Genomic DNA, 27,921 nt, shown 5'->3' on the forward strand with positions numbered 1-27,921 from the left:
CTTTTACTTCGTTTATTTTGTAAAGTGCCGAAGTAATTGATAATATATAACTTTATAATTTATATTGATTGCTGAAGTAAAACACATCTTTTAATTCATTGATTGTGTAACATGCTGAAGTAATAGATGATATGTAACTTCACACTTTACATTGATTAGCGAAGTAAATATATTCTATAATTTCACCATAATTTTTATTTATCGAAGTATTTGGTATTATGTTACTTCATAGTTTACATTTATTAATAAAATAATTGATTGTCAAGACTTCATTGTTTTGTATTATACTGAAGTAATTTATAAAAAATGACTTCGCAATTATTAAACTGTGGTGAAGTAAATTCTATCTTTAACTTCGACAAAATTTTAATGCGACGAAGTATTTTATTTTTTATTATTTCACTATTTAGTATTAGTATTGAAGTAAATAATCACATTTTATTTCAACACAATTTTAATTTAATGAAGTAATTATTGATTCCACAACACTAATTTAATAAAGGAGTGAAGTAAAAACATATTTTTTACTTCATCAAAATTAAACACAAATATAATATGCAATCAACTTAAAATGCATTAATTAGATCAATAAATTATCCATTCAAAAATTAACAATCCATAAATTTATCCACCAATCCACAAATATAACTAAAAAAATACATCCACAAAACCAAAAGTGTAGCGACAATGTAAAATAAATTATTTATCCCAACGCACACGACTCATTTAGGAACCTACATACGAGTAGATGAATTCGATCCATTAACTTCTAACTTCATCATATTGAGATTGGTTATAATATTGATTATTGATTGTTCCTGCAAACTTTTATATAAAAAATACAAAATACATCCAAAAAAAAATGATGAATATCCATAAAGAAATAACAAAACTAAGCATATGTTATAAAGATCCTAAATATTCTCCAAACCCATATAAGAGTTATCAAATCTTAAATAATTCAATTTAAAAAGAGGAAACAAAGCATATAAAGAAAAATAGACAAGTAGATGCATGCACAATTATAACATATGGCTAATATGGACAAGCTATTGCATTGGCAATAAAGCATGATGGGCACTACCTACTTGATTACAATTTGGTTTGCCTTAGTTATCCATGGACAAAGGGATAAAACAAAACAAATATGTATTGGAACTCATCACATCCATTATATATTATAAAGAAAAAACTTACCATCTTCTCCAACTGTATATTTTCACATTCAACTATCTATTTCATGTACCTCATCATACAGTATCCACATTCAACAGAACCACTTTGTTTTAGATTACCCTATAATGTAATAAAAAAGTAATGCAATGGTCATAATCCAAATAATAACAACTATCCATTCATGTTTTAATACATAGGTACAATACATATCGTCAATTGTTTAAAACCTGGTCCTTTAACAATACCCCTCGAGGCATTGTACATTTTGACCCCACTACATTTTAAAAAGTAAGAAAATTATTTTTTGTTATATTTATAAGTGAATGCATTCAAAATCAACATAATCTACTACCTACCTGGGCACTATAGTTTTTCATGCATCATCTCGGTTTCTATTAGACATAGAGTCCAATAAATATATCATATTTTTATCTGCATTGATGATAATCAACTTTGTGTGACGTTTGCATTCATTATACAACGGTTTCTTTGCTTCCTCCAAAAATTCGATAAATACTTCTGGATTTTCTATATAGTTATCATATGCTGCCTCACACATATTGGTAGTTTCAAAGTCATCGTGATAATTATCAATTAGCTCCTAGTTGGTACTCAAATTTACTCTATCACTTTTAGCAGACTCACCATGCCAAATCTAATTCACATAATTTTGATTAAAACCATGAAAATAAAGATGCTCTTGAATGGACTTAACCGATCCTTTTTTAAGATTTATACATTTGCAACAAGGACAATGAATTAAATTAGGATCAATATGAGGATTTTGTAAACAACCGTTAATGAACTGTTCCACACCCTCCTTATACTGTTTAGACGTTCTATCAGACTAAATCCAAGATTTATCCATTTCAATATACCAAAATCCCAAAAAATGTAACGATAAATTTTTGTATTATTTACCGCTAGATGAAGGTCTTCTTCAAATTACTTCAAGGACTTTATCTTTCTTCAATGTGGATTTGATCAACACCTGAAAATATTATATTAAATAAGCTAAGCAACAGTTATAGAGTATGAATGTATAAAGCTATAGAATCCAACACTTAGGATGACTGCATATAAATAGTAAAACACACTGGCAAGCTAGCAATGTAAGGAATGAGTAGATTCACACTATCAATAAACACTAATACCAAATACAGTACAAGCATACTAAATTACACTATTTTTCAAGCTCTTCTATATTGCCTTTTAAAACATTGCCACCAATAGTCATATTCAACCCTTCACTAGAACCTATTACCCTTCCCACCTCATTTACGGATTGACCAATAATTGACTTACCTATTTTTGAAGAGAGCAAAGCTTTTATTTCCTTTCAAAATATGTTTTCATCCTTTCACGGGTATGAATCTTCACAAATGACAAACGCATGAATTTGTCCATCCTTGTACTTTTTCATTGGGTCTTTACAATCAAAGTATATTTTTAATGATCAAATTGATAACTATAAAGCAAAGGGATATAAATAGATCAATGACACATCGATTGGTGGCTGCATATGTTGCAATAAGATTGTTGATTTGTGTTTGGTACTCATCTCATAACCACATGATTTACTGGATTTTAGTGTGTTTGGTGCCCTATAAGGAGCTTCTCAGGAGGTGCCACTTATTGAATTTCTTTTAAACCAAGCTTAAGTAGATAAGAGAGATTGGCCTAACATTTAGCTCTTAATGTCTGATAGACCATTAAATAATCAGTCAAGAATTTGAAATTCAGCAGCTAAAATACAATGAACTAGGAAACACAAGAATTTAGTATCACTTAAATATTTTAAATATCTAGGAATTTACATGTGTTGCAAAAAGTTCATAAAAGATTATTACAAAAAGAGCAATTTACCATGAATAGACACATAAAAAGGGTTTTAAATCTAACACTACGTTCCAAGTCACTTCAGATGTGTAGGACAATTAGAAAGAAGAAGGTTAACCAACCAATTGCCCAATAACAAATACATAAGTAAAAAAAAATGCATGAGCAGGTACAAAAAGAATAGGTATGGCTAAATTTTCATGGAGGAACATAGACTAGAAAACAACATCATAATGGAAACATTATTTTTGAAGAGACAATAGACATGGAAACTTGTGGGTTAAAGAAGTTTATAGGATTGGAGCGATTGAGTTTAAACATCGATTGATACTAAAATAGAAGGCTTCAGGCCTTAAGCTTTCGAATTAAGAAGTTGACAAGTAGTTTCCGGCGACGTTGGAAGGCTGGAGATGCAAATCGACGACCTCTAGGGTTTGAGCAGTGAAGGGCAAGCAAATTATTAAAGGGCTGAGTTGTAATGGGGAGATGCAAAATACGTTTAAGTGTTATAATTTATATTATATATTATAAAGTAATGAGAATTATATTGTATATTATAAAGTAACATATGAAGTGAGAATTATATTGTATATTAGAAGGTTATGTATAGGAAATTGGTTCATCTTTTTACTTCACACATATAAATTACGTACAATTTTTTTTTTTACTTTTTACTTTATTAAAATTATTGTACCAAAGTGTAATATTACTATAAATTAATAGTGAACCCGTGTTTTTTAAAATCTGAAGTAAATAATGATATTTTACTTCACTGGTGTTATTATCGAAGTTTATTGTTATATATTACTTCATAATTTCTAATTACCGAAGTAACGTGTGGCGAAGTAAAAATAAAAAATTCTACTAGTAGTCACTCAAAATAGAACAAAACACAATGTGTTTAGCAACACACAACCAAACAAATCCGTTGGTGTTTGACTGCTAAAAATTGAACACATGAACACACATTCGATATAAATTGGCTGAACATGTCCAGTTGCTTTTCAGTGGGCAGTGGTCGAAAATCATTGTGTTCGGTCAACAATGGTTGAACACATTGAGTTGTGTTTAGTCAGCAATGGTTGAACACATTTGGTGGTTATTGACCGAACATATTATGTTGTGTTCGATGAACCATGATCAAACAAATTCTAATGCGTTCGACTGATGGTAATCGACAAGCAATAATGAATTCGGGTTGAATGACACACGACTAAAATTCAGTAGATCTATGTCATACATTTTGCAATTTCAACAATCTGATACAATCCTAAAGTCAATTTCATGCAAACAAAAAAACATATTCAAATAAGTTTCAACACTCATAAAAAAAATACTAAACACAAATCTAACAAAAATAAAAATTTACCTACGTAATGAAAGGCCTAATGAACACTAATTGTATAATTCAAGTACCGTTATTTGATGACGTCGGTAGAAATTGAGTTGTCCAAGTCGGATTGATATTCGACTAATATGCGTTGAAGAGATAAAAAAGTGAAAATAGAGCGCAGCTATTTGAGTTCATAGTCGCATGTGTTGTGCTGAAGAGATAGAGAGAGATGAACAGGAGAGAGGGAAAATGGGAGATGGACGCAGATTTTTTTTTTTTTTTTGTTTTTTTAAATAAATTGGATTTTTTAAGGGTAAAATAAAAATATTAGGAGGTGTGTTTAGAAACATTTATGATAAACAAAGTATTGGCAGATGCATTTAAAAAATGGAGTGGGTTTAGGGAAAGTGGGGGTGTGGATAGCCCCACCCTATTTTTATTATGATTTAAAATGTAAAAGATAATATTTATCACTTTAGTGTTTAGTTATATATTGATACTCAAGATCACGGAAGGCCGACCCCGCTTCCCTCTTTTCCTTCAGGAATTGTAGGGCTTTTCTTCTAACACATCCTCTTCCGCTTCAAATCTCCTCTTTACTAGGGATTTCGACCCCGATCCATCTGCTGACAGTCCATGGAGCACGCCGCCGTGGTCCCCGAAGCACCAGTTCGCCGGGTTCTTCCCCGAACTCTTCTCGTGATTTTCTTTTTGCTTCTTGAGCCTAATCCTTGCTTTCTACTGTCCGACTTCACTTTGTGCAGAAGAGGGGCAGGCCGCCCAAGAATGCGAGTAAAGCAGGGGTAAGCAAACCCAGCGTCTCCACCGTGGAGAAGGTGGACCGCAGCCCTACTAACGAAGAGCAAGGATCCGGGGATGGCTCCTATGATGCTTTCGACGATCACGCCCCAAAGGCTAAGAGGAAAGCGGCAATTCGGGCTGCCGGATGGAAGGAAGATCAAAGCTTGATCGGTTTGTACGCTTGATTCTTGTTACATTGGTAAATTATTGTTTGAAAGATCTTGGATTTGGCACCATTCCTTGTTTGCTCTCCAATTTGAAGAAGTTCGCCAGGTGTATAACAACTAAATATCCATTGCTCGAGTAGGTGATTTCTTACATATGAGAAGCCCGCCCCTGCTTATTCCAGCTGTATTTTTCATGCCAATCATGATAGCGGTGTTATTTGGGAATTCTGGCTTTAAGGCGCGCTGTTCACTTTCTTTAAACTGATAACTGCGCCCACTACAATCCCTATGACTTCCAAGTTGTTGGATCTTACTTACATTTCCATGCTCATTCTTTGCTTGTAGTTTTTAAAGAATTTCTATATGACATGAAAGATGCATATAATTTATCTTATTATGCTTCTTTGCTCAAGAACTTGTAGTTGGTGTTATTTTGTTAAGATTATAAGTTCCTAGTAGATTTAACTCGAAGTGGGTGTGTAACAATAAAATTCGTATTCAAGCTGATCTAATCCTATACACGGTAGAGCTAACGTTAGTCTTCATATATCATTGGTTAGAGGCGATTTTAGGCTCTTGATAAGTATGTGAAGCCTTAATGGAGAGATGTAACCTATGAAGAGAATTTTAGAGTTTGATGTTGTAGGTTGAGCATATTCTTTTCAAAAAAGTAGTGAAATGTAAATTAAAAAGAGGATAACTTTTGGCAAAACTGGTCATGTAGAAGGTGAGGAAAACTAATGAATTTAGCAATTTGATAACAAATTTCTACATGGTAGTGTAGCAATGTTGGGCAAAACAGTCATTTTGTTACATTTGGTCATTCTAAAAGCATGAATTGACTTCAATGACTTCAATGACTTCTAAGTGTATTTATCGATTCAGATTCAAAATTTAAAAAGAAAATGATTACCAAAACTGCAGCATAGTCAGATTTTTAAGTCTTAGTCTTTTTTTTTCTTTGAATTGATAGATACACAGTAAGAGACCATTGGAATTCACCTATTTTTTCTAAGTGGCTAAACGACTAAAAAAATGATAATTTGACTCTTTCTCAAAACTTCTACATGAACATCTTCACTTTAAATTTTGAATCTAAACAGATGGATCCACTCTAGGAAGATATTGGAGCGTATCCATGTTTCCACAGTAACCAGATGATTAAAAAATGATCGTGTAATAGCTTTATTCAAAATTGCTACATGGATTTTTTTTTCTTAAATTTTGAATATGGAAAAATAAATTCACTCTAAAATGCCATTGGAGATCACTTATGCTTTTAAAGTGGCTAACGACTTAAATGTGATTATATGGTAGTTTTCCCTACCCTAAATTGCTTATATGGCGAATAGATGGATCCATCATAGAAGTCTATTGCAGCAGTCCACTCATGTTTTCAAAGTGACCAACTATTTAAACATGAGCTATATGGTCTTAGATGATCAAATTATCCCATTTTTAAAATTTGCATTTTACTTTTTTTTTTTTGAAAAAATAGTTTCCTCCTAAACTTACATAATTCATATCATAGTGATCTTTATTTTTCTTTTATAAATTTATAATTTTTTTTTTTTTTTTAGTAATTTCCAACAATTTATAACTTGTAAAGTAAGTTTTTAAAAATGTATGGTAGAATTTATTTCATTTTGCTCTCTATTTTTCTTAAAAGTTCTAATGAAAACTACTTTATGAGTTTTGCTTAGGTGCACTAGACCAATTGCTGGCTTTTTTTTTTTAAAAAAAAATTAAGAAAGGTAAATTTGGCAGAATGCACCAGTTTGGACACCCTTCTGATGAATAAAAAAGGCGTCTCTTTGATGATTCAATAAAAAATGATTGCCGTTTTTGAGTTTTACCCATTTTTTAACCATGGAGGTAGAGTGACGAGACATGAGAAGATGGTGGTGTCCGGAAGGAATAAGAGCTAAGAAGGGATAAAGGGGAAGATAAGATATGAGGGAGGGGGTGGATGGAGGGAACAAAATAGAAGTGAAGATGTGGTCAGTAGTGATGGTAGGGAAACAAAGATTGAGGATTAGATTTATTTCTCTCTAATTTGAAATTGAACTGAGTCAGTTTATTTTTCTGGTTTGAGGGATGATATGGTTCCATATTTTGAAATGATCTTATAAGGGTTTGAATTCTTGGTCAAAGTTTTGTGTTTAGTGAAAATCCTTTTGTGTGGACTTCACTTTAGACTAGAATGCTCCTTGAAATCCAACATTAGCTAATATTTTAAATTTATTGGTGTTTTTCACACAGATGTCATCAAGCATAATGGAAGAGTGATTAACCATGCTGTCAAAAAGTGGATTGAGCGCTATGAATTAGATCCAAAACCTGCAACAATTGAAATTTTGATGTTGCTCTTTGAGGTAACATTCCAGCAATTAGTGCCTTTGGATATTATATTTATTGCATACATTGTGAATTTGATGAAAGTTATTGCTGATGGACAGGCCTGTGGAGCCAAATATAAACTAGAAGTGGCTTCCTTTGAGGAGACTAACGTGGATGATGTTGTGGTCTCACTTGTGGAGCTAGCTAAAAAAGTATTTTCTTATGACTTACATGAAATTAATTTGTGCTGAACCATTGAAAGTTCTTCCTTTGTACCTTGGTTTATTTAAACAAATTTTAACTCCAATTTATTGCTTTGTGTATTCATGGATCCATGCCAACCAGTTGTTACTCGATGACTTTAGTAGTTTAGTGTTTGCTTTGTCTAACTTTAACTTTGCAAAATACTGCAGGGTGAAATAGAAGACAATTTCAACTCAAAGCAAAAAGAGCTTAAGAACTTCAAAGAAAATCTTGCATCATTCTGGGACAACTTGGTTATTGAATGTCAAAATGGGCCATTATTTGATAAGTTTTTGTTTGAGAAATGCATGGATTATGTAATTGCACTGTCATGGTATGTTTTTTCTTTCTTTTTCGTTTGCATGTTTTTCCGCCTGAAAAGAAATTTTTGTTAGGGAATAATGCTTGTGCACTTCAGTACTCCTCCTAGGGTTTATCGGCATGTGGCTTCGCTGGTTGGTCTCCAGTTGGTTACATCCTTAATAAATGTTGCAAAAATGCTTTCTGGACAACGTGAGACCACTCAAAGACAATTAAATACTGAAAAAAAGAAGAACAATGATGGACCACGTCTGGAGTCTCTCAACAAAAGGTTATCTCAGACACATGAAAAGATCACTACCATGGAGGAGATGATGCGCAAAATATTTAAAGGGTACTTGAATTGCATATTTTTCTTTGATTTCACTAGAATGAATCAACTTTGTTATCATTTCATTTTTCTTGTCTTTTGTAGGTTATTTATGCACAGGTATCGAGATGTTGATCCAGAGATAAGAATGTCTTGCATCAGTTCTCTCGGTAACTGGATACTATTGTATCCATCACTTTTCTTGCAGGATCTATACTTGAAATATCTTGGTTGGACACTGAATGACAAGGTAAGTTCCTTTAGTATGTATCTTGAGTATTGTTTTCTTAGCCTTTCAACTGCTATTTTCCTGCCAAAAGCACTAATGCATTTCTTGTTGCTTTGGAAGAGTCCTGGAGTCAGAAAAGCTTCAATAATTGCACTTCAAAATCTATATGAGGTGGATGATAATGTGCCATCACTTGGTCTTTTCACTGAAAGATTTTGCAGCCGTATGATTGAGCTTGCTGATGATATTGATATTGCAGTGGCTGTATCAGCCATTGGTCTTTTGAAACAACTACTAAGGTAATGGTTTTTAACCTACCCTTTTGGTTCATTTGATGTTTATGTCATGGATGTATTACTAAAACTTTGTACTGCTTGGTTTTGCAGACATCAGCTTCTAACAGATGATGAATTAGGCCCTTTGTATGATCTGCTTATTGATGAACCACCCTTAATCAGGCGTGCAATTGGAGAATTAGTATACGATCATTTGATTGCTCAGAAAATTAAAAGTTCCCATTCTGGACGTAAAGGTACCCTGCTGCTATCCGTTGAATATTGAATTTGATATGCAAGCTTGTTAATCATTACCTATATCTAGATGGAGAGGAAGAATCCTCTGAGGTTCATCTAGGACGCATGTTGCAAATTCTTCGGGAATTTCCTGATGATCCAATGTTAAGTACCTATGTTATTGATGATGTTTGGGATAACATGAAGGCCATGAAGGTATTTCTTTTCCTTGTATTTCATTGAAAATAAATTTTCTATAGGAAATCCTGTTGGTTTTGTCATTTGTGTTCTGGTGCTATATTGTTTTAAGATGCTTTGTTACAGGATTGGAAGTGTATCATATCCATGCTTCTTGATGAGAATCCACATATTGAATTGACGGATGTCGATGCAACTAACTTGGTTAGGCTGCTCTATGCTTCTGCTAGGAAAGCTGTTGGGGACAAGATAGTTCCTGCTGCTGATGGCCGAAAGCAGTATTACACAAAAGTTCAGAAAGTATGGCTGAAGTTTCTTTGCGTGACTAACTTTAGTTGCCGAAAGTTGTTGAATCTTTTCTGTAGCTAATAAAGTGGGCTTGGGATTGGCTATTCAAGCCTGAGTCTGTTTCTTTTGCTACTTTGGTTTCAATTCTCAGTATAAGCTCACAAGTCGTAACCATGGTATTTCAGTATAAGATAGAATTATCATTAAGATCAAATTTTCAATTTATATGCCACATAATTGGAAGTCTTTCTTTTTGTTCTTTAACCTCAATAAGATAGGGATGACTAAACTAATTCAGATAGCAGGTTCAGACAGTATTATTGTTTTTTGGATGCCACCTGATATTGCTTAGAGGGTTTTGTATTAATTCAAAATATGGATTCGAGGCATGGGAACTTTAATTTTACTGTACTGCAATACTGTACTGTTGGAGACTAGGAGGATATGATTGGTATAGAAGTTATAATCTTTCTACCTTAGGCACCTTGCCGTCTACTCTTTTCGTAAATATGGGTCATGTATGTTGCAGGAAACATTTGAAAACAATAGACGGAAAATAACAACTGCCATGATGAAGAAATATCCTCAGCTGTTGCACAAGTATATAGCTGACAAAGCAAAGATTTCTTCTTTGGTTGAGATTATGGGACTTCTAAAACTTGAACTTTTCTCTCTACAAAGGCAGGACCAGGTGAGATTTGCATTATTATGTACTTAAGTGCCTGATGCTTACCAGAGCTAAATAAGATAACTATGTCGATCTGTTCTATCAGAATTTTAAGGCAATTCTGGAACTTATTGTGGATGCGTTTTTTAAGCATGGGGAGAAAGACACATTGAGATCTTGTATCCGCGTGATAACATTTTGTTCAACAGATAGTCCAGCTGATCTTCAAGATTATGCACAGAATAAGCTGAAGGATCTGGAGAATGATCTAATAATTAAGTTAAAGGCTGCTATTAAGGAAGTTGAGGTATGGACAATGTTTACTTGACTCTTTTAATCTTGTAAGTTTGATTAGTTAAGTATGGCAATTAAACCTTTGTAGATGGGAGGTGATGAGTACTCACTTTTGGTCAATTTAAAGCGGCTTAATGAGTTTCAACTGACTAAATTTGTGCCCGTTGATAGCTTATATGGAGATATGAGTAGCATTCTCAAGCTTTTGAGAGACATCGACAATGAGGCATGTAAACACCTTGAAATCTGCTTTGATATTTTATGCTTTTGATGACGAACTTTGTTGACCTATCAGGTAAAGTGTTTTCTGCTTCTCAACATGTACCTCCATGTAGCCTGGTCTCTGACGTTCATTGATGTTGAAAGTCCTGAGTCATCTATTAATGAATTATTATCTAAGAGAGATACACTGTTTGAGCAACTAGAATGCTTCATAAATGACCTGCCTAATGCTCCACAGGAGGGTAGGATTGGAAATCTACTGTCATACAGAGTAAGTTTTCATTTCTGTGAAAGTTGTTCTCATTGATTTTGTTGCATTTGTTAAATCTCATATTCCATGCTGAAAACTTCCCCCCTCAAGTTTCTGGATTAAGTAATTGCCAACTGCCTTCCTTTTGGAATAGATGTGTATCATACTTGCATATATATGGTTGCTTTCATTGACTTTGTTGCATTTGTTGTTTTCCATAAGATTAAATTTCACTTTCCAAGCAGAACTTTCCCCACTTAAGTCTCTGGATTAAGTAATTGCGAACTGCCTTTCTTGTGGAATAGGTGTGTGTCATACTAGCAGACCTATGGTGCTTATTTGAAAATTCTAGATTTTCTTCTACTAAACTGCATCGATTAGGATATCACCCAGATATATCCTCAGTTGAAAAGTTTTGGAAACTTTCTCAGCAGTTGCTTAGCATTTCAGGTTTGATTCACTCGAGTTAAAATGTTGCACTTTAGATAACTCCTGTATGGATTGCTCTTTGAACTCAGTTTTATAATTTACAGATGAGACCGAAGAAGAGGATTCAAACGAAGAATACATTGAGGATACAAACAGGGATGTGGTTATGATTGCCGCTGCTAAGTTGGTCATACATAGAGTTACTAAGGTACTACCTTTTGGTTGATCATTGCCCATTTTTCAAATGGCTGCATGACTAAAATTGCTTCCCAATGCCTTGTTAATGCTAAAAAATGAACTAAGAGTATGAAAGAGCAGCTGTTAATTACTTTTAATCAAAAGATACAATTTAAAGTGTTGAATCATACAATTAAAACTCATCAAGCGCTAAATATCATTTTGGTATTTTGTCTAGTACAAGTACACTCAAAGACATTTCATCACTTAAATTCTACAATCCACCTTCATTAATGTACAGCAGTCCAGGTCGGGCTAATTAGGGTATTGCTCATACATTTCAGGATTGACCATCTAGATCCGTAGTTCAACATTAAACTATTTCATTTTGGTTTCTATTCGATCTTGTGCCAATTTTCGTGTGTATTTATAATTGTCATTTACAGATACTACCTATAATTACTGAAGAACTTATTTACAAAACAAAGGATCCTGTAAATAGCTTTAAAAGCCGTTGATTCCCAGTATCATATCTCAAATAAATTCTCTTTTGCAACTCAATGCTTCTTGCTCATTGCTTTCCTGCTGATTGTCACCCTCTTGAAGAAATTGTGACTTTGGATTTGATGAATCATATATGGATAGATGAATAAAGAGGTGGAAAGGGTTTTGACTGATGATTGTAGGAAAAGATAAGTGGATAATAATAAATTTCTATAAATAAAAAAATTTATATAGACCCTTGAGTGTATGGGTGGTATTAGTCTTGATACTTTCCCCATTTTGACCACAGAACGTATCACCTTTTCTTCTCAGGTGGAAACAAATTGGAAGAGTGCATTTGGTTGCTTGTCTTCCTTTCTCAATGAATATATATAAATGTGAAACAAAACTGAGATTGGAAAAACCTAAAAAACATGTAGTTGAATCAGTCAAATAGGAACATAGGTTATTGGTTAGTTGATATGTTTATACTAATATTCAATGATGGGTGCTAACATATACTCTGCTTTATTTACTTATCCTTTCCCTCATCAAATTAATTTTTAATTACATTTACTTAAGTTTGGGACTGTAGTCTCACTATTATGAAATCTTAGTTTGATTGTATTTTCAAAAGTAGCTATACTTTCAGCATGCTTTTTATATAGCTACTTAAAACTAAATTGTTACTAAATTTGGACAAGGTTTTTTCTGATATGAAATTTTGGGATTGTAGTCTCATTATTATGAAATCTTAGTTTGATTGTATTTTCAAAAGTAGCTATAATTTGAGCATTCTGTTTATAGAGCTACTTAAAACTAAATCGTTACTAAATTTGGACAAGTTTTTTTTCTGATATGAAATTTCATGTTTATTGCAGGACTATCTTGCGGCTGAGATTATTTCACATTTTGTGATGCATGGAGCAAGCATCACAAATATAATCAAGAATTTCATTACTTCTCTAAGAAAAACTGCAAAAGATGAGATGCCTTCTATATTTTTTGAAGCATTGAAAAAAGTAACTATTTACCTTGCTAATTCTTTGTTATAATTAAACTTATCTTGTGGTTTTCCTAAGGTCTCTTTGTAATTAGTGTATCTGCTCGTCTATTACCTTTTATTAAGGTCACTGGTAATTTCATATACTTAAATGCTATCACTTGTAGCTTTAGACGTGCATCTATTTTAACAAGATACAACAAAAACTGAGTCCTGGCTATCTTGGTCGGACTTTGTAGTTCAACCACTGTTAGACTCTATATGAGATCATCATTACTAATAATATCCAGATCTTATAAATCATTCTAAAATATGTTAATTAGAGTTTCTGGGTCTATATATCTTATATCTTCAATTTTAATTTATTCAAATAATGTAAGAATAAAATATATTCTTTTTTGAAATATGTCTACCATCTATTACTGATGTGACACATAATAGTTTAATTACTTGTTTAATGAATGATCATTTTCCCACTGAACTTCTGTTTCTGTGTACATAATATACGATCCCTCTTTTTCCCACTGAAAATGCTTAGAAATCTCTTTGATAGTGTGTGTTAGAAATTCATAATCCTTAATAGGAGCTCCCAGAAACTGAAAAGTTAGTAGCCAAATTGAAAATTTCGTTTTTTCAGTTTGAAATGTTTTAAGAAAATACCTTTAGTGAAGTGTTAGTTTATTTACTCAAGTAGCCTAAAACCCGGCCAACTATATATACATGCAATGGTACATGGTATATGCCATAAGATATCTCTATGTATAATTAGTGCCAAGGACAGGCTATGCAAACAAGTTAATATTAGTGGGCATGTACAGATATGTAATTTATAGATGAATGATTCGACTAATATTTGTATTTTTTTTTAAATACTAAATTGATTATTATTTTAATTATTTGTTTTATCTAATTATAACCAAAAAGCTTCATTTTGGTCTTTGTTCCAGAAAATTTTGGTTTGGTTTGAAAATAAAAACCAGAATTTCCATTTTTGGTTTAGAAGTGTGCTTCATACTTTCCAACCCTATCCTACTTTGCACAGACGTATTTTGTTTAGTATTTTCTGAACTAGACTACCAAAGGCATTTAATGGAGTGTCGTTGGTTGCTTACCCAAACCATTTTGTGGTTCTTTTGTTTTTTCCATTAGACATATCAGAGGCAAGCATTGGGTAATGAGTCTTTGGCAAGCAACACATACTCGGATTGTAAGGATCTTTCTTCTCGGCTCTCAGCAACATTTGGTGGTGCAGCACGAAATAAACATAAGTGGGAGATTTTGAAAATCATCAAGGATGGTATTTCATATGCTTTTTCTGATGCTCCGAAACACTTGTCATTTCTAGAGGTTGCTGTTCTACCATTTGTCACAAAACTTCCCATATCCGATCTTCTAGAGATGTAAGAGATGTTTTTTTTTTTGTGATATTTTGTATGCATTGCACTTGTAAAAATATCTTCTTTAATTTTGTTTTCAAACAGACTGAAAGATGTGCAAAAGAGATCAGACAAGGTAAACATAAATGAAGATCCTAGTGGGTGGCGACCCTATTCAGTGTTTGTCGAGTACTTACAGGAAAAATGTGCAAAAAATGATCTGCAAGGTACTAGTTTCAATTTCAATTTTATATAAACATGTTAATAATAGATGAAAATGGATCTATTTTCCTCTATGTAGCTTTTGATATAAGAATATAGCAATTAGTGCTATGCCATAGCAACTGATGCATAGTCTATGTTTTTTTTTTCAACTGTATAAACAATGGTGAAAAGGGCTACAATTAGAAATACTTAGGAGCAGGATGGCATGCTTGGTAAACTATATTGGGAAAACAAATTTTATATTTGAAGTGTTTGGCAAAGCTATGGTAAGAATGGAATGAAAAGAAAATGATTATAGAGTGCATAATTTAATACAAGGATAGTTGATTATATAATACTTTTTCGTGCCCCAAGGGAATTAAATATTGAAATTAATTAACTTGGCAAACTGATAAAATTAGTACAATTATTGAAATTAAATATAGACATACAACATGAATAAAAACATTACTAAAATCTGACATAAGGGAAGCCTTTGAATTGTTAGTGTGTAAAAGGCCTTCCAATGCTTAATGACACCTCTAACTACTTCTAATCTATTACCTGCAAATCTAGAGGCAGTATTAATGATTTTAATGTAAAATTTATATTGCATGTAAGCAAGGTTCTAAAATTCGCTAGGCGCTAGTCGGGCGGCAGACCAGCGCCTAGCGCCTAGGCCGCCTAGGCGGGGACTAGGCGGCGCTAGGCGGATTCCTCGGTATTCCTTGTTTCATGTGGACTGCGGATAATGTCATATACAAATCTAAATGTTGTCTTAAATAATTTTATAGCAATGGAGATCTAACTATGTATGCTGAAATAAATACATACTTTCCAATACCAAAAAATGAAAAACTATAAAAGAAAATTAATAGTTTTGTGCAAAGGAAATATACTAGACTTAGTAAATATGAGTTAAAAAAAACAGTTAAACAATAGAACATGCAGTAAGTTATCATAATCATATAGCAAACAGTAGAACATTGGAAAATAGTAGCAATAGTTCAATTCAAGATTACAATGCATTGTGAATCAGTAACCAGTAACCACTAAGCAAAATATAATTGTTAAATAACATAAATCATGTTTTAACAAAATGAGTTCAAAATTACACAACTAATAATATCTCATAAACTTGTATTTATTCTGCTTCCTCTTCTCCATAATTTTCAATAACTTGTTCTTCATCGGACACAAACTCAATATCATTATTGTGATCCTCGTCTTTTTCTTCAGATTCAAAATCATCTTCATGAAGTTCTCTCACTCTAGAGCTTCTTCGGGGTTGTAGATTTTCATCCGCTCCACTTGCTTCATCAACCATTTGCCAAGTGAGCCCAGAACATAGTTCAACTTCATCATCTTCCCCACCGTCCACAATCCAACCTTGTGCATTTGAAGCATCTTTTGCAAGAAGGACATCAACATTTCTTTCTTTTTCTCTTTTTTGTTTGTTCAACAATCTAGCATTAAATTGGACAAATACTAGATTTATTATTTATTGGAATTTTTAAAATTTTAATTTAATTTTCATATTTTTAAAACTGATTTATATAAATTAATAATATTTATTAGAATTTTAATATAATTTTAATATTTATAAATTCGATTAATATAAATTAATAATATATAAAATTTATAAATATGATTTATATAAATTAATAATATGTATTATATTTTTTAAAAATGTAAAAAAATTTTATTTTTTAAATCTGAATATCTGATAAATGATAATATTTATTATAATTTTTAAATCTGTTAATATATAAATTAATATTTAATATTATTTATTAAAAAAGTTAAATATATTATTTATATATTAAAATCTGATTAGTGATTATATAAATAATAAATTATAAAATTAATAATGGAATTTTATATATTTAAATTTGTTTTATATCAATTAATAAAATTTATTAAAAAAATAAATTTTAAATATATTTAAATTTTAAAGGAATTGTTTGAATTTATTAAATTAAAAAAAAAACAAAAAACGTCGTCTCGCGACAGCGCGGACGCCACCAGCGCCTCGCGGGAGGCCTCCGGCGCCGCCGGACGTGTCCGGCGAAGTCCGCCGTTGCTTCCAGCGGCGCCGGAAGCGTCGCGGAAAGCTTCCAGCGCCGCTGGAAGCATCACGCGATGCTGTCGGACGCGTCCTAAGACGCGTCCGACGGCTGTGGACGCGTCCGGCGTCGCCGGAGACGTGCCGCGACGATGACTAGGGCCGACGAGGCCCGCCGAGGGCCGCCTAGGGCCGCCGAGAGCCGCCTAGGCGGCTAGGCCGCCGAGGTCACCCGCCTGGGGGTTTTCCGGCGCGGCTTGCTGCCGCATAGCGACTAGGCGGCCGCCTAGCCCGCGTTTTAGAACACTGCATGTAAGTGCCATAAATATGGAATGATATGTTTGAATAGCGAAATGAGACAACAAATTATTGATGGTTATTGTTTAGAATGTAATTATGATAATTCAAACAAGTATACGACCAGCAATAGCAGAGTGATTTTATAAAATAGGTAAAGTGATATAATAAATGCAACTAAAGCAATCACTAATGCAAATGACAACAAGTACAAGTATGCTATTCAACACCACAACTTAACCCTTTTTGAACCATTGGGTTTCTTCACTGATACATATTCGGCAAAGAGTGGTGCTTGATGCTTTTTCAAGCATGAGTATGATGGCAATTTAGCATAGATTGACATGTCTTTATCCAATCCTTACTCGAAAGTCCAAATGCTTAGATACATCATCATTTGACAACTTGCAATTCAATATAAAAGTGACAAGTGCATCTCCGATCGATAGACATAATTAGTAACTATCACCTCAACATCCAATGACTGCATAAAGCTTGCCCACATTTTTTTTTGATAATCCAGTTGTCTGGGCCTTCGGTCTAACTAGTAGTTCTGGAGGTAGACAGCCCCGACCCCATAGACCGGCCACCAGGCAAATCCTGAAGTGCGAGCGGCTCCTCGTCAAGTAGCTAACTTTCCAAAATTTTCATCCCATCGAAGGAAAATGCCCCGTAGTGCACCGTAGTTAGGATTCGAACTGTGGGTGCCCGAGGGGCTTATAATAAATCTTGCCCACATTGTCTACAAAAGGTCATACTCTAACCCCTGTAGAGAGGTAAATCAGGAAACCGAGCTGGTCATTACGTGGGAGGATATTGCCGACTTTGCCGAGAATCGGCCCTTGCCTATTTCTACAAATCTACCATGTAGTGACCTATGTCCCGGGGGCAATGAAGCTTTGGCCACATGTGGCAAAAGGCGAAATCACTCGCCCCCAACGCCCCCGCTGCACCCGATCCCAGGCCATCACGAGGGAGGTAAATCACGGCAGCCGAGAGAGCAAGTGGTGGTGGGGTGAGTTGCACAGGGTTCGGGGATTTACGCCCCGACAGCCCTGCGGTTTGACCCCGCAACCTCATGTGGCAAGCATGCCACCACTTACCATCTCACATGATGGCAAAAGGCGAATACGCTCGCCCCCAGCGCCCTCGCCAACCCGTCCCAGGGCCACGCGGAAGAGGTAAATCACGGGTACATGAATGGATATGATAAATCATAATTGATTTATGCTTGGTATATCAATACACTTCAACAATTATGCATGTGACAACCCCAAATCAACATTCCATTATGAATAGCAAGGAATAAATTGTCAACCCTCTATCCTACCTGCCCAATCGCTCAATTTCTTTTAGGTTTAGACTCACCTCCACTGACCCAAATCGATCTAGACTCTTATAAATTGTCAATATTGCACTTGGGCTAGACTTGGGCAACAACATGGTTGGACCTCTGAACTCCTCTGCCAACTCCATTGATCCAATCACTACTCAATTGCTGTTCATATTTTCTTATCATCCTTCCTACATAACCCATAATGATTGGCCCATATGAGATAACTGACCACTAATTTTGTTGGGTACAATTTCTCATGCAAAATACTTAAAGTTGATAATAATGCAATCATAAGTTTATATCAAATATCAAAGGGCTACCCTTATTTTGAAACTTATATAATAGGCAGTTCCTATATTGATTTGTTATCAAAGGAGACTCTTTGCTTTGACTTATTGAAAGGGAAACCATTTCCCTTTTAGTAATTTGAATTTAAAATCATTTTTATCTTTTCAATAACTCTGGATCTAGCTGACCTCACCTAGTGGGATAAGACTTGATTGTTGTTGTTGTTGTTGGAGCAACTCTAGACCTATTACAAGAGAATATTTATAGCTTAATGGAGCAAGGAGAATTGCAATTTACATTTGAAGTTGTCGAACTAACAAAACTGAACCATTTTTGTTGGTTTGACGGTTTCATATGTTTACTTCGTTAGTTTGACAATTTTACAAGTGACTTGCAATTTTTGTCAATGAAACTGGTTACTTTTGATAATTTTGAGGCAAAAATCTTTTCAACTTTCTGGATAATCAATGTTTTTAGAAGGTAAATATTCTAAAAGTTAGGATGATTCTTTTACCTCAAATTTGGAAAAGAGCAAATTTTCAATGAAATTGTTCACTTTTTAATATGTTAGGTTAAAGAGGTATATAATAAATATTTACATATCATGGGGTGCCCTTTTGATAATAGTCGAAATGTGAGTGCCCTTTTGGTCATTACGAAACTCCCTTGTGATTTTTTTTAATCCGTTCGATATCTATGTGGGTCTAAAATAGGTTGTTACAGTCTCCTCATACATAACGACCTTGATGCCACATCAAAGGTCTATAATGAAATTATTCATAATGTTGAAGAATAATCTTTGTTAGAGAGAACACAGCAGTTTGAAAATAGGAAACTTTGTCTAAGAGAACTAGCCAGAAGGCTTCACTTGGAGTATGAGTATTGTCTATATTGGAGCAAGAAGGTGCCCCTCCAGGATGGTGCCAGGAAAGGGGTAAATCACGGGGGACATTTTTTGCATGGGAGAGATCAGATACCCAACGAGACATTTTACATCCGTTAAGAATTGATTCCAAGGCCTATTGGAGCAACCACCCATGCAGGTACCAAGTGCGTCAACCCGTGGGGGCATGAATATTGTGTATAGCTGCTTATGGTAGCAGTGGCTCTTTAGAAGATTTAGGAATTTATCTTCTTCTAATCATAAAGCAAGTTGCAGCTTGCAATTTTAGCCTGTAACTGATTCAGCAGGCAAAAATTTGAATTGCTTGGTCACCCACTCCAAAGGGACCAACTAGTCAAACTTGCATGAAGTTGATCGGCTACTTATTTGTTTGTTACTGATAACTAGGCTTTAATTTTGCTAATGAGCTGCATATATGTACCTTTTTTTCACTTATTGGTTGATGGATGAGACTGAGGTTATAACTTGACTGCAGATGAGAAAGAGGGAAACCTCCCAAAGCGGAGAGGCCGCCCAAGAAAGGCAATGAATGTAGAAGGAAAGAGACTTTTTGATGGTCATGAATCAAGTGAAGAAGATTCTATTAGTGGTTCAGAGCAGGATGATCAAGATGAAGAGGAGGATGAAGAAGCTCAGCAGCCTTTGATACACACGTTTAGAGCTTCGGCTTCCAAATTGAGATCAATGAGAGTTGCACAGCCAGATAGTAGTGCTCGCCAAGCTGGATCTGGAAGAACCACAGGTACTGTTAGATTAGATTGTTAGGCTAGGACATTTTGCATGCATATTTCTTTAACACGAATTCTACAATGATGACGATATTGCAGAAGAAAATGTATGAACTATTAGGCCTTGTTCTGGTAGTTGAAATTGCATAACAAAATGATTCAGTTAATTACTAACAGGGTTTGTGACATGAGGTTGGCCTGCATCATTCTCAACCCATGAGATGACGGATAAGTCTGGTCAAGATTTACCTGAAGATTACCTTCCACGTCTCCTAGAATTACAAAACTTGACCTTTCATTTTCATTTTTCATGAATATTGTGATTTTTCTTGGGCGGCTTTCATGTGCACTGTTGGTTTAGTTGCATCCATTTTCCTTTATGTAGCAAATCTTTACTTTTGCCCCCTTTGATTCTTTCTGTTAATGTGCAGGTACGGACCACTAATCAAATTGATTTTCTGAAACATTGACGTCAATTCTTGTAAAATATTCTATCAGGAACCTTGACCTTTACTGTTATTGTTCTTATAACATTTTAGTAATCTGTAAAGTAATTGAGGTAGCGTGTAATATATTCTGGCGCTGGCATTTGCCCGCCTTCTGTTTTGTGTATGTATCTCTAGATGAACCCTTTTTGGATTATGTACTTAATGTAATAGAACTTCCCGGTGCAGCCTGAATTCAAGCCTGAGAATTCTGTTTGATCATAAGAGAATCCTATAAAGACTAAAACTTTACTACAGCATGCATCTGACCTGCAGAAATTGCACACGATCACAATCCAACGCTGATAATTAATTCCGGGAGCATCTTGTAAGTCTACTTTGTTCAAGAAATTTAACTTCTCTAAAGAGTTTGATAGCCTTTTCCCCCCCTTTTATTTCCATCAAATTCTGGTTGTGCATAAGTTATTATGTGTAATGAGTTTGATTGCTCAGTACTGGGTGGGTTTAAATGGTTTGACAATTGATCATCTACATCATTTTACAAATAAGCATAATGGAAGGATTTGATGGATACAATATATTGAAGTTTTTGTTCAGTAAAACAGGATTTTCATACTGCTTTGGTAGTCTACTGGAGGTTCATTTCATAGGAATCATATTGCAAAATTTAACATATGTTTATATAAGCTGTTCACTTCTGTTCCAAAATTTTAAAAACATGCTTTGAAGTAGCCCTCTGTTCTTGACTTACACATAATTGTACATTGTTCTAATTTGGGTTCCAAACTATTACTCACCCAGTCCTCATCCTTCCCTCAGAAAAAAAAAAAATTGGGAAGGATGCTATGTTACACGATTGTACATTGTTCTTATAGAGCTACTCGATCTTGCTTCTGAAACTTTTGAGATGTCCCTAGACTTGGAAGTTTAAGTTGATATTGTTTTTAGTTGGCACCAAGTATTTATTTTTTTGAACCGATTAATATTGGTCTAGTTCTACTAAAATTTTCCATTGGTTATTAGGGTTAATCGGAAAGTATTCATGAAGGTTCATCCAAATGATTAACATTTTTATGTCCGTTTTTTATTAGAGGGAAAATCCTTTATAATGTATCTTAGTTGAGATTTGAACGATAAATTTTATGATTATTCATTGAGAACTTATCCATTTCTTCGGGAGCAAGTCGATGTTCTTTCTTTCATATGAAGGTGTTCAATCCAATGCTAATGGCTCTGCCCCAAGCAATTTCGATGCATTGGCATGCCCTCTGCTGGTCTCTGCCTTTGCTTGTCAATGTCATTAGAATCTAACCACGGATCGAGTTCGATCAGCCTGATTGAGCTTGACGCAATAGTAAAAATTGGATTGAATAGTATATTATTCACTAAATATACTCTTATAATTGAAGACAGCATATAATAGAATCCAACTTTTATTGGGGCCGTGTTAGTTTCATGGATCACGTTGCCCCTTTAATAATTCTCATTAATGATAACAATTTTTCATATGCTGATTGACACATTCGGCACATTCGGTTTAGGGTCGGAGTTATAAGTCTCAACCTCGAACCACCAACTCTTACTCCAAGGGAGACATACGATTTAATGTCAAAAAGCAGCTCAACAACTTCCACTGTCGTCAACAACATCATTTCCGCAATAAATTCACAAAACTAAACAAATCTCCTTTTATTTATTATTTTTTTAAGTGACACGAAGTATCTAGCTAGTTTATAGAGTAAATTGAAAAACACCTCCAACTGTTCAGTTTAATATTTTTAAATTAATCATCTATAAAAAAAAAATTCATCTATTAATTTACAGATCCTTAGATGTTTGATAAATAAAAAGAAACATCTTACCATAAACAAATCTCATAATGCAACATCAAAGATAAAGGTCAAGAAATGCATAGGTTGGCAAGACGATGAGAGTGTGCATGTGCACGGATGATGCGGGCAATGAATATGGACGTACGTAATCTTCCTCATAAAGATGGGCCAACTGTTCTTATCTAGCGATCTCTCGATGTGACTCTCTCTGCTAATCAACAAAACTGCTGAAGACCTGCATTAATCCTTACTGCCTAACAACTCTACATCTGTCTTCTTTGTTCAAGCAATATAATTCACAGCTTTAGCATATCTGATTCTGTGCATGGAGAAATAACTGCTGAGGCTTGTCTGCATTGATAATCTTTCCATCATTGATCGATCTAATGTAACGAGGAAGGGAATAATATATATATATATATATATATAATGCATTCTAGCTAGTTCCATTCAATTCACTAGTTTTGATCAGGCTCCTGATCTAGAATTGATTTCTCAATTCTACTGATTGGACTCGATCTTGACTGGATAGACCGATTCATCGGCCTCGATCGATATTAATGTCCAAATTATCCAAACCCTGGCCTGGAAATGAAATGATATAAAGACAATAAATCAGTTTCATTTGTGTTTCATTTTAGACTGTGGCTCTATATATGCGCAAAGCAATGCTGTTCCCTTTGTTCTTCATTAATTCTCATCCGCGTGGCTGAGTCCATGAGCTCCGACCAGGCGGCGGTCACCGGCCACCGGTTCTCGTCAGTCGTGCCCGGCGACGTGACCGGCAGCGCCGTCGTGCACGAGCTCGGCGGCATGGACCTCATCATGAAGCTCCACTACTTGAGAGCCGTGTACTACTTCGCGCCCAGCGAGGTGGTCGACGGGCTCGCCATTACGGACCTCAAGAAGCCCATGTTCCCATGGCTCAACGTGTACTACCCCCTCGCCGGGAGGATCCGGCGGGCGGCGGAGGGCGGCCGTCCGTTCATCAAGTGCAACGACTCCGGGCTCAGGATCGTCGAGGCCAGCTGTAGCCGGACGATGGACGAGTGGCTGCACGTGGAGGAGGGCGGCGAGTCGAGGTGGAGGAGCCTCGTGCCGGACAAGGTGCTCGGCCCGGAGTTGTACTTCTCGCCGCTGGTTTACATCCAGGTGATCAAATTTCCTCAGTTTAATTAATTTCTGAAATCGAATTAATTAATGAAACTTCTCAATGATTGAAACCGTGAATTGCAGTTTACCAGATTCAAACATGGAGGGATGGCAATTGGATACAGCTGGGCTCATGTTCTAGGCGATCCAGAGTCAGCCACGAATTCTATCAACCTCTGGGGAGAGCTCCTCAGTGGCAATCCACAAACAGTGATAGCACAAAAGAATGAGGAAAACACTGAAGAACCTGTGATAGCACCTCAAGGACCAGCTCCAGCTCTAGTTCCAGCTCCAGCTCCAATCAAGCAAGTTGAAATAGCTGAAGATGTGTGGCTCCCTCCCACACATCGTAAAATGGCAACACATTGCTTCAGGATCACTGAAACTGAGCTCCAGAAGCTGCACGGAGAGCAAGTCCCTCCTTTTGAAACGATCTCAGCTCTGTTCTGGCGGTGCTTGGCGAGAATTCGAAGCCGGAGAGAACCCGAATTGGCGACCATATGCCGATCCGGAACTCCGGCGAAGAACAATGAGATACTGCACAACAAGTTCAGAACAAGCACGATCAAATTAGACTCCTCAGCCGCCAGCGTCGAGCTGTTGGGACTGGCAACCAAAATCCTGAAACAGGACATGGACGAGGCATTGGTTGACAGAGACAACAGTACTGGCGAGCAAGATTTTCTACTGTATGGGGCAAATCTAACGTTTGTCGACATGGGAGGGATCGACTTGTATGGGTTAGAGCTCAAGGGGCAGAGGCCTGTGCGAGTGGACTACAGCGTCGACGGCGTCGGTGAGGAAGGAGCAATTCTGGTGCTTCAGGCTCCTCAGAGAACAGATCTAAGTGTGATGGTCATCCTGCCAGAAGATGAGATCCCGAGCCTGTGCCGAGTGCTCAGCAGCGATTTCGGCATCGCTTAAGCATGTGTCTGTCCCAGACATCATGAGCTGAGCTAGTCGTGTTCCACTTCCAGCTTCTTGTTATCACTTTTCTGAATCCATTTGGCCTGATCAATAAATTAATTGGGGGTTCTTCCAATTGAGTTATAGAATGAATTGAGTTCCTTGAAGGAGTTCATTATATTGCATCTCACACTCTTCTACTCAAACTGAACTCTGATAAACAAAAACAAAGCCAACCATAATTACGAGAAATAGAGGGATCAAGTGAAGATTTGTGATAGCAGTTCTTAGGCAGGAAAACAAAACTAGTGCTGATCCAAACAGCAACAAATATATGAGAAAGCAATAGGGAAATGATAAAAGGCAAAAGTAGGTATGAAATTGTGCCTTGTAGATTGAAAACAAGGCAGCATGTGAGACTATGACACCAAAGTGTCATGCATAGATTGCAAACATGTTGTTGTGTTGTGTTGTTCAAATTTGTTTGACCAACTTCAATCTAAAATAAATAAAGCCGTTCATAAATGTCATTTTTTTTTTCTAAACTTGAACTTAATTTGTTTAGATATTATATATATCGAGCTCTTACTTTGAATTTGTTTACTTGTTTAAAACTTTTACAAATTTGAACTTATTTAGTTGGTTAATAAGTTTGAGCTTCTTGATCTACTTATAAGTTTGATAAGAGTTTTATTGAAGACTATGATTCATAAACATTTATTTGTGGATATTGTTTATAAATAATTAACAATTTTTACATATGACATGTTTAAAATTGTTCATTTAATTAACTTTGTATATATTAAATTTTGAAGGGATGTCTTGCATAATAGTAAAGTTGTTGCCATGTGATTTAAATGTCATGAGTTTAAATAGAGAAAACAACCTTTGCAATGTAAGATTAGACTATGTATAATAGTTTTTTCCTCGGGACCTCCACATTTGCATATTAAGCAATTATAAATAAATTTTTACTAAGTCAAACATTAGATTCACTTACGAATAGGGACGGATCCAGAAATTAGAATTGGGGGAGTAATGAATTTAATGAGGTGGGATGAACTTTGAATGTAAAAAGAGTGAATTATAGTGGGCTAAATAAAAAACTAACATAGATAATAAAAAATGAATTGGACTATAGTCCATGACAATCCTAAGTAAGATCCATCTCTGCTTCTGAGTATTTAGTGTTGAATTTTGTTTTAAAATTCAAAGCATTTTTTTTGGAGTGTTTTTAGTCCCACATTGCTAAGTGGAGAAGCTTGGAAGGGCTTATATAGGAAGCCCTTCCATCCTTGCTTAGCAATGATAAGAGGACCTACACGCATGCGCGGGCCAAGCCCAAATCGAGTGGATTTGGGGGGTTCGAGCCGAAAATCCATAAACCGGGCGTCACGTGCGCGATTAACGCGCGCAGGGGGGGGGGTGCAAATCCCCAGCCCGTGGGCCTTGCGCTCACGGGCGGCCCGGTCTATTTTTGCTGATTTGGTTCAGTCTGAACCAAACCAGTTTGGTTTCCGGTTCTGATTCGAACTTCGGTTTTGGTCAGCGTGAGGAAGCGAAGCATCCGCACGGGAGAAGAGGTACAGAAGCAAAGTGTGCGTCCCTCCTCTGCACTGCTTCAAGTGTATAAATACACTTCCTCACTTCCTTCTCAATTTACTCCAGAAAGCAAAGCATTCCTTCTCCCTTGCTTTCTACTTCTTCTTCCTTCTTTCTGAGTTCTGAGGCTTGGTTAGCGATCTGAGGTTGAGTCCGAGTGCGCCGCTCGTTTTGGAGTGCACCTACGAGCGACGCGAGCGGTTGTCGGATCTTGGGAGGATTTTGCCGGAGAGCCTCTGCACCGTGGGCGGCAATCAATTCTCTAAAGACAGTCGGCCGGCACGTCCGACGCTTCGACCGGAGATACACAATTTCTTAACCCTTATTGTTATTAACGTTTATTGCATGCTCGTCATTTATTGGTGCAATTATAGATTACTGCATTAGTGTAATTAGTTCTATTACAATTATTACAATTTTAGAGAATTGATTGTAGCATCAATAAACATGATGAACGATAGGGTAACGGGGTCCGATGAGGCTAGCGCCCGACTCGAAAGATTTTTCGGGCAAAACTTCAGACGTTGGCAACAACGAATGAAATTTTGGCTTACTACGCTAGGGCTATTCTCCGTTATAGAAACAGACCCTCCTTCACCCAATGAAGAGGAATCTGCTCGTAGTGCTACCTTAGAGAGGTTTAAGCAAAGGGATTATCTCTGTCATGGGAGAATCCTATCTGCCCTCTCAGACGCACTATTTGATGTGTACTGTTCAACCGCTTCAGCTAAAGAGCTGTGGAAATCTTTGGATAAAAAATACAACTCTGAAGATTCTGGTTTAGAAAAGTACACTGTGGCAAAATTCCTAAACTTCAAAATGGTTGAAGGCAAATTTGTGATAGAGCAGACACATGAATTCCAAGTCCAAATTCATGGTCTTGCTGAAGGAGATATGCCATTACCTGAAAAATTTCAGGTCTTTTCAATCATCGAAAAATTGCCTCCGAGTTGGGAAGATTTTGGCATGACTCTTAAACATCGGAGAGGTAAAATCTCTCTCGAAGATTTGATGATTGCCTTAAATATCGAAGAAGAATATCGGAAGCAACATAAAAATGATGATACAAGAATGCCTATGGATTTTATTCCAAAGGCGAATGTAGTAGTCTCATTTGACAAAAAGAAATTCAAAAATCAGAAAATGAAGAACAAGATGAAACCCAACCCAAAGGTTCAAAAGAAAACTGGAACTAAACCTAAGCCTTGTTGGGCATGTGGACAGGTTGGACATTATGCCAAATTCTGCCCTAAGCGAAAGGACAAGAACCAAAGCAATACGTCCAACACTAAGGCACAAGTAAATGTCGTGACTGCTAGTGACGACACCGGCGATAGGTTTGTTACCTTCAAACCCGAACTAAACTTGATCTATCAACCCAATGAATGGTTAGTTGATACAGGTGCTAATGTACACTGTTGTGCTGATCGATCTGCCTTCCTTACTTATCAGGTAATTGAAGGCACTTCCGTGACCATGGGGAACCATTCTGCAGCCAGGGTG

General features: G+C 35.8%; 2 protein-coding genes across 2 annotated transcripts; both read left to right on the forward strand.

Annotated features, from left to right (window-relative positions):
- Positions 1–4,844: 4,844 nt before the first annotated feature.
- Positions 4,845–21,190, forward strand: LOC122023443 (sister-chromatid cohesion protein 3-like). The gene is made up of 22 exons (XM_042581552.1): positions 4,845–5,026; positions 5,113–5,320; positions 7,579–7,691; positions 7,776–7,868; positions 8,070–8,233; positions 8,318–8,554; positions 8,636–8,780; positions 8,880–9,058; positions 9,146–9,291; positions 9,360–9,487; positions 9,596–9,769; positions 10,287–10,448; positions 10,531–10,731; positions 10,807–10,944; positions 11,014–11,211; positions 11,496–11,640; positions 11,724–11,827; positions 13,161–13,301; positions 14,432–14,682; positions 14,764–14,885; positions 20,228–20,494; positions 20,912–21,190. The coding sequence occupies exons 1-22, from the start codon at positions 4,985–4,987 to the stop codon at positions 20,923–20,925; spliced, it is 3,372 nt and encodes a 1,123-aa protein (XP_042437486.1). The 5' UTR covers positions 4,845–4,984; the 3' UTR covers positions 20,926–21,190.
- A 2,153-nt stretch (positions 21,191–23,343) lies between these two features.
- Positions 23,344–24,961, forward strand: LOC122024863 (protein ECERIFERUM 26-like). Its single transcript, XM_042583585.1, has 2 exons — positions 23,344–23,910; positions 23,995–24,961. The coding sequence occupies exons 1-2, from the start codon at positions 23,476–23,478 to the stop codon at positions 24,832–24,834; spliced, it is 1,275 nt and encodes a 424-aa protein (XP_042439519.1). The 5' UTR covers positions 23,344–23,475; the 3' UTR covers positions 24,835–24,961.
- The last annotated feature ends 2,960 nt before the right edge of the window (positions 24,962–27,921 follow it).

Source organism: Zingiber officinale, chromosome 9B (genome assembly GCF_018446385.1).
Source record: "Zingiber officinale cultivar Zhangliang chromosome 9B, Zo_v1.1, whole genome shotgun sequence".
Classification (NCBI taxonomy): Eukaryota; Viridiplantae; Streptophyta; class Magnoliopsida; order Zingiberales; family Zingiberaceae; genus Zingiber; species Zingiber officinale.